Genomic DNA, 7,584 nt, shown 5'->3' with positions numbered 1-7,584 from the left:
AAATGAACAGCTTTGCTGTAGGCATGAAGGGACACTGGCCCATCAGAGCTTCTGCACAGCAGCCACCTGGAAGGCTCTACATTATAGGCAGTAGCTGCCTGTTTTCCACCTTTCTTCTTTGTCTTCTTTTTTCAAAGGGGACCATAGGATTCATCAAGTTCATTTCTTTATAACACATGGGTCAAAATCCATCTGTCAATGATGCCTTGTTCCACACGTTGTTTTGCATGTTTGACAAGAAGGAAATGGCAAATACCTACAGAGGCAAGGGCAGCTGTAAATTTTTCTGCCACACAGATTGATGTCAGGTCTGAAAATGCCACACTGGGGGAATATGGCTGAACAATGGAGTGTTGAAGAGGCAGGTCTTCAAGGGGAGTTTCCACTTTCTCCACCTCAGCTGCTCTGTGAAGTCAGGGATTACCTGACTCAGTGCCTCTCTGTGTCCCAAGTATGGGCTTCTTCCTTTTGGCTCTGCGATGCAGAACCTTTTCACTGCTTCCATGTGACTGAACTCTCAAGGACCCTGATGTGAAATATTTTAACATAGCTCCTGGTGGAGCAGACAACTTTGGATTTACAAATGTGAAAGGAGAGCTTTTCTTTTGGCGTTTTAAACACCAACAAGTAGGCTGGAAGGAAAGAAGAAAAGGATTAAAAAATCAGCAGAAATGGACTTTATTGTATAAAATGGGGTTGCCCCTGCTTTTTCCCTTGCCACTGTCCTCTCTCCTATGCCCTCAGAAGAGTGAACAGAAACGTGTGTTTCACTTGTAGATGAAGTATCACTGATGAAAGAGCTCTGCCACCAATGGAGACAACTGAGTGGCCAAGCTCTGCTGGATGTCACGGAACGTATCACAGGTACGGCCTCCCCTTCTAAGCCAAGAGGTCTCCGAGGGAGTATTTACAGGGAATGCCAGTGAACAGACAGTAGAGTAGTTCCTCCACATCAGGAGGTGCTGAGCTCTCACTGGGGCCCTTCTCAAGTCCCATAGTGGCCAGTGTCTTTAATTGCATTTAAACTCAAATGAAGTCCAGTTTTTGAATGGGTACCATAACCCTTTTCCTGCTTAGCCAAATTGGTTTTGGGTACTTTCAGGAGCTCTTTCAATGTTGATGACTGCTGGTGGATTAACAGCATAGAGGAAATGAAGTTTCTTCCACCACAGAATAGTAAATGGCTACTACATAACAGTTTGCCTGATCAGGAAACAAGACTGGTCTCCTGAGCATTTCAGGTTTTGATCTTTCAGCCAAATCTGCCATGCAAGGAGCCTGTTGGTAGTCACTTTTTGTCTGTGTTTGATATAGTTCAGTTCAGAAAATGAGCAGAGAGCAGATTCCAGAGGCAATCTGAGAAAACCCTTGTGTTTTGGCTAAATTTCAGTCCCCTATGTAGCCTTTTTCTCTCTCTATGCCCCTATTTCAGTGCACATTTTAAGAAGAAATGCTATTAACATTGGGAGGGGAAATGTCATTAAAATGTGGAGATGCTCAAGTGACAGGGCAAATGCCAGGGCAATGGGTCTGGGTAATTCTCCAAGACACCCTGAGGTTTGAAACAGCTCTTTGTTGGAAGCCACAAAAGCATTCTGCCAAAGACACCAGCTAGTCTCTGGTGGTTCTCATCCAGCTGTCAAGTAGCATCTCTGGTGGGCTGGAGTTTTGGAGTGTGTTCTAATACTGCCCTTTGCTGTGGGCCATGGAGCAAAGGGGAGAGCCAGATTAGACTTTTGGCCCTTGACATCAAAGTTACAAAAATGGAATAATTGCTTTTATTAGAAATCTCTCAATTGTCTCTCTAGGGTGCATTTCCAAATCTTCTACGTGGGTTTAGACAACTTGTAAATGGAAATAGTAGGCAATTTGACGTTTCATTCATTGTTCATGCAGAAAGAAATTGTGCAATAATTGAGTAAAGGTACAAAGTCTGCCACAGGTACAAGGCTCTGGTTGGAGATATTAGTCCCAAGGGGTTGGTGGTTGTGTTTCAAGGATGATCAGCGGCTTTGCCCATTTCTGGGTTGTGGGGCTGTGTGTGCTGTTTCACTGATCTTGGCCCGAGAGGCTTCCAAGAGGCAAGAGCAGAGGTAGATCCCTGTTTGCATGGAGGCTGGTGGGTAAGCAGCTGTGTCTCTCTCCCGGCAGTGCTTGTGGAATGGGCTCATGCCAGGAGCCCTGAAGCGGTCGAGCGCTACGCCCTGCCCGTGCTCTGGTCCTGCCTGGAGAACAAGGCGCTGCCTGTGCGAAGCGCCAACGTCTGCCCTGTGGTCACCAAGCTGGCCTGTGCCCTCTGCGAGGCACTGGGCAGCCAGATCATTAAGTTTGCTGACAGCACACCTCCACACGTGCAGGAAAACCTCAACAGCCTTCTGGGCTGGTGAAGGTTTGATGTTCTCCAGAAAGCGGACAAATTTCTGAGCTGGACACCACCGGACGTGACTTTTCAGCTGTGCCAGAAATGACAAAATACTAAGGAAGGGTGTGCACCTGCCCCCGCTCTGTTATCAGCATTGCCCTTCCTAGTCATGACATGGGGGGCCTGAAGCAACAGCAGACAGATGACGAGGTAAAGATGAAGTATGGATCAGCCTCAAGTGAATCCAGACAGAGGAAAAGGTGAAGACTAAGCATGGATCAGCCTGAAGCAACTGCAGACTGAGGACAAGGTGAAGACCAAGCATGGATCAGTCTCACACAGAGGTGAGGTGGGAGCTGGGCCGCTCTCTGTTGGGAGGAAGGGTCTTGTGGCAGCCCAGAGAGGCTGTGCACATTGGCAGGGAACATTGGCTTGAATTACACAATGGCTGTACACATTGTGCCCTGCATGTGCCCTGCAATGAGCTGTGCTGCTGGCAGTGCCCCGTGGAGCTGTAGGGCTGCTCAGCTGTGGGGCAGGGAGAGCAGCAGCAGGGTGCATGTGCAGTTGAGCCGTGGCTGGAGAGCACAGGGCTCTGGGCTCCCTGCTGTCCCAGGGCAGCCCAGAGGCCAGGCTGTTCCTGTGGCAGCTCTGTGGAAGTGGGGCAGGGTTTTCCTCTGGTCTGCTTCAAGTTGCAGCCAGCAGGAGCATGTTTCCCTGTGCAGCTCTTTAGAAATTTCCAAGGAATCTGTCCCATTAAATACGGAGCTTCAGATGCTTTAGGTTTGCATTCCAGGCTCTGTTAAACTTTGTGTCTCCACAGATACGACTGGCTACAGTCTTTCCAAGAAGTTTTCTCTGGACATTTCTGATACTCCCTTACCAAGAAAGTCCTTGCCTCCAGTCCAGAAATGCTCTTTCCTCCAAGATCAGGAAGAAGCTGCCAACTGTCCAAAGAATGTTTCAAGAATAGGATTTAGGCTTTAGGATTATCAAGAATAGGATTCATTAAGAATAGGATTCATCAAGAAAAGTATTCATCAACAATAGGATTCATCAAGAATAGGATTCATCAACTATAGGATTCATCAACAATAGGATTTAGGAATTTGGAATAGGTTTAGGCTTCATAGTTGCAGATGTATCTATGTTCTGATAGTTTTGAATAAATGTGTTTGATTGTATATTTAAATTTTGATGACATATTTTAATTGTATATATTTTATTTTGATGATTTAAAAAAACTTTAATGAATCAATTAAATTTAAATAAACCAAAAGAAGAATGTGACACCAGGATCTCCTGGAGATTATGGGAGTGCAGTGTCTCACCACATCCTTTCTTCACTGGGCCTCTCTTCTTCCTCGTTTGCCATGTTTTCTTTGTGTCACTTGTGCTGCTGTTTTTAACTTGTCATGACAACAGGGCCACACATTGACATGTTTGGGGGACAATGGATCCAAAAGATCCTGTATGGTCAAAAGTTTTCTACCTAGATGAGTTCTGTGCTCACCAAAGGCCTGAGCAAAGAAACAAAGAGAAGTGTGCCCAAATGCCAAAGCTTTGCTCCTTTGCCATCTCGCACAGAGCTGGCTCACAGGTGTCTTCAATCACAATTTCATAGGTAAGAAGAGGTCGTGTATTTCACTGGGAAACGATGCACTGCTTTGGAAAAGTCATCTGTATATAGATTTACCCAGGCCAGCAGTCCAACTTTGTTGTTTGCAACTTGTTTGCAGAAGGATGAGTGGATTGGGAGGCCAATAACGGGTGACAAGGTTTCCTCAAACCTAAAGTGCAGCCTGTGTGCCATTCAGCCCAGAGCTGAGGGATCATTTGTTCCCATGGACCACTGCCTGCCAGGGTAATGAATTCCTGCATAGCTGGAACAAGCAATTCAGGATTCTGCTCCAGAATTGCTTGGTGGGCTGCATAATCATTGACAATACTCCCTATCCAGAAATTCTTTTGCAGTTTCCTTTCATAGTCTTTTGAAGCTTTTAAAGTTCACATTTCAATTTGCTTTGCCTTAAGGGAAAACACTTCCTGGGCCCAATGCATACTGCAAGCTCTTGACAGCAAAGTCCTCATGGTTGCCAGCTTGTGATGTTACAGAAGAAACTGCGTGTGAATGCGTTAATTAGGTTTTCTGATGGAAAAACTCTATGTCACGTGGCTGCATGTGTTTGCTTAGCTATGAGTCTAGTCCTGGCCTAGTAAAGCCCAGGCAGGGTGGCATGTTGCAGGGAAAACAAGTCCGTGTGCTTATGGGGTTGCCATCAGCAGCAGAGTGAACGTGTGTTTTGGGGCTTTCTCTGGAGACACAATTAGGGACCTGCTCCATGCCACAATATTCTCTTAGATCTTTCTAAAATATTCTAAAAAGGGCAGTGAAACTTCACATCTCCTTGCAAAGCCACTGTTTGAATACGGGCATTCTTGTCCCTCCTCAAAGCCATTGCTGTTGCAGACCAGAAACATGAACATCCACAAACAGGAACAATGCGAGGACCTCCAGCTGCTGCTTCAGAGCACTGGGAATGCAGACCTGGGTATTACTAATGTGAACACTTAATTAGCATTTCATTCTCCTTCACAATATCCAGATCTCTGGGATTTTAGTTTCAGCAGCTGCTGGACTGGCTCTAGGGAAGAACAGTAAATGGGAAACAGCGACTGCCAGCCTTGCAGGGGTGGGGGAAAACCTGGAGTGTCTGCGTCAAAAGATGAATGGGAAGAGTGTAAATGCCAAAGCCAAAGCTTTGTTAGGATAGCAGGATCAGTTCTTTACTGCATGCTTGCATGAAGGTCATGTGGGACCTCCTTTTTGTATCTCATGTAAAAAAGGAGGTCTTAATAATACCATGCTACTTAAACCCACATTGTGATGTAGCTCTGTAGTGGTTCACAATGAAGCAGATTGCATGCTTTGTCACTGCCAGCCCTGGTGACCCTGTGAGGGACTGTAGTGTATGCCATGCCTGTTTTACATCCAAGCAAAGCTTGATTTTGCTTATTAGTATAGAATAAATACAAGAATAGTAAAATGGACAACTAAACTGGCCACTTTGGAGGATATGCTCATGGTTTCACACATCACTCCTATACCTCATGCTCTCAAGGCTTGCACTCATCATGAAATATTTTAATAGAAAAACTCAGATCCCCTGTTACATCTGAATAAAATTGCATCAGATCATCAAGAATTCTGCAGGCAGGAACAAGACAAAAGCCTTCTGACTCTCGCTTTAAGCTGTCCTGGATTTCTGCAGCTCTTTCTGAAAGCTGCTATAGGCAGAGTGTTTGTAGTTGTTTTTATGGGCTTTATGAAAGATATGTGGAACAGTCTGCAGGGCTCTCTGAGCAGAAAACTGCTTGTCCAAGCCCAGGGACATCGTGCTGGCAGAAGTGGAACGGCCCCGCTCCCAGCCCAAGAGTGTGAGCTGTGCCACGCTGGGCAGAAAAGACACGAGGGTCTCCAGCCCAGCTGATTCCCCTGCCGTGACCACTCCACAGAGCTCTGCCATTGGGAGAAAGTCCCAGATGCCAGACGAGCCACCGAACTTTCATCTCCTGCTGGAACTGCTCCGTGACAGCTCCTGTTCTTCCTGAGGGAGAACCCGGAGCCATCTTGTGACGCGTGTCCTGGGGGGATTGTCCTCCGGCATTTTGGGCCTTTGTTCCAGAGGGGGGACAGTGAGGTCTGACAGTTTGATATCTAGAAGTCACTGGCCTTTTTTCTTTAGTTTTCATTTCCTGTTGCTGGAAGGGGATTGTTGGAACAGTTTAGAGGACACAACTTATTGTTTTAAGTTGTCTCAAACTGCATGGGATAGATGGCTTCACACAGGAACATCCGCAATGCTGCTGAGGGGAAGGCACAGAGGGAGACAAACCCAGTATTTCTGAGGGAAATTCCTTGGCACCAAACCAACCTGAGTCATCAAACAGTGCACCTGATGTTTCGAGACATGGGCCAAAGGGGAACCCTTGCAGTGTGTTTGGTCCAGGCCGGGCTATGCTCAAGGCAAAGGTGTGTCAGTGCACTTGGCTCCTCGTCTCCTCCTTGTGTCCAGCACAAACAGGAGCCCAGAGCTCCTGCAGAAACCATCACACCAGCCAGTGGGAGCAAACTTTTGTCCAGTGCTCACACAGAGCTGTGGGGTCCAGCACTGCACCTCACTGGGATGAGGAACTGTTCCAGCCCTCTTGGGAGGAGCTAAAAGGGGGTTTGGCTTTCAGATCAACTCCTTCCCTGCTCTGGATTTGCTGCCCTGGTTGAGCTGCTGCTTGTGGCAACACTTGTTTCCCAGCTGCCAGCCCTGCTCTGCTGGCCAGCAGCCATTGCAGGAGCTTGTGCTAGTGACACTGAACCTTTCCGATCTTCCTCAGGAAAGCTCAGGGCAGAACTTGTCAAAAGAGCATTGCCTGGGTGATGCCTTTGACATTAAATCTTTCCTCTGTTCTCTGTGCCACACACAGTAATGATTTGAGGAAGCAAGTTTGCTGCTCCAGAAATTCCTTAAATCAGTCAGTTAAACGGTAAGAGAACACGATTTGGGATGTGTAATCTCACTTTAATTCATTGTGCAGAAAGCTACAGTGAGCTGTGTGTCTAACCTAAATGACCTTGCCACCAAGAACTTAGAAAAGTGGGAGAGATGGAATCAGGTGCACAGGATCTGCATTGTGATTCTCCCACAGGCCTGAGGACACAGCCCACTTCCACTGGGCCATGGCTTTTTATCCTACATCAAAACTTTGTGCTTCAGGTTGTGGTGGTGAATGCCCCCGGCCTTGTCCGGCCACACGGTGGCCTGAGAAAGGCTTGTGAGGCCTGGGCCTTGCTGAACAGCCCCTGGGCCCAGCTCCTCCTGAGCTTGTCAGAGACACTGAGCACTCCCAGGAGCTTGTGCTGTCTGACGAGCTCCTGGGGTGTCCTGTGAACTGCCTTGGAAACCACTTTTCTTGCCTCAGTGGCACAACATCCTTCTTCTCCCCCTTTCAGAGACAGGCTGCTGACCCACAGTGTGGCCATGATGAAGCATTAACAAAACACCCAATATATAGAGACCTATCTTGCAAAGTTGCCTTAGCCAAGGTGCAAAGCTCCATTCTTGGAACAGATCATCCAACCAGAATTCACCATCCTCTTTGATTTGGGCTGTCAAATCTTTCAGTTTTTGTACGCTTTTGTGAATGGATTCCGAATGATCAGACAG

General features: G+C 47.1%; 1 protein-coding gene across 1 annotated transcript; it reads left to right on the top strand.

Annotated features, from left to right (window-relative positions):
- The first annotated feature begins 3 nt into the window (after positions 1 to 3).
- On the top strand, positions 4 to 3,660 carry LOC135307615 (TOG array regulator of axonemal microtubules protein 2-like). Its single transcript, XM_064432024.1, has 3 exons — positions 4 to 864; positions 2,152 to 2,706; positions 3,186 to 3,660. Exons 1-2 carry the CDS (start codon positions 792 to 794, stop codon positions 2,385 to 2,387), a joined length of 309 nt encoding a protein of 102 aa, XP_064288094.1. The 5' UTR covers positions 4 to 791; the 3' UTR covers positions 2,388 to 2,706; positions 3,186 to 3,660.
- Positions 3,661 to 7,584: the final 3,924 nt, after the last annotated feature.

This window comes from Passer domesticus, chromosome 9 (genome assembly GCF_036417665.1).
Source record: "Passer domesticus isolate bPasDom1 chromosome 9, bPasDom1.hap1, whole genome shotgun sequence".
Classification (NCBI taxonomy): domain Eukaryota; kingdom Metazoa; phylum Chordata; class Aves; order Passeriformes; family Passeridae; genus Passer; species Passer domesticus.
Note: the sequence above shows the minus strand (reverse complement) of the source record. Positions and strands in the feature narration are given on the sequence as shown.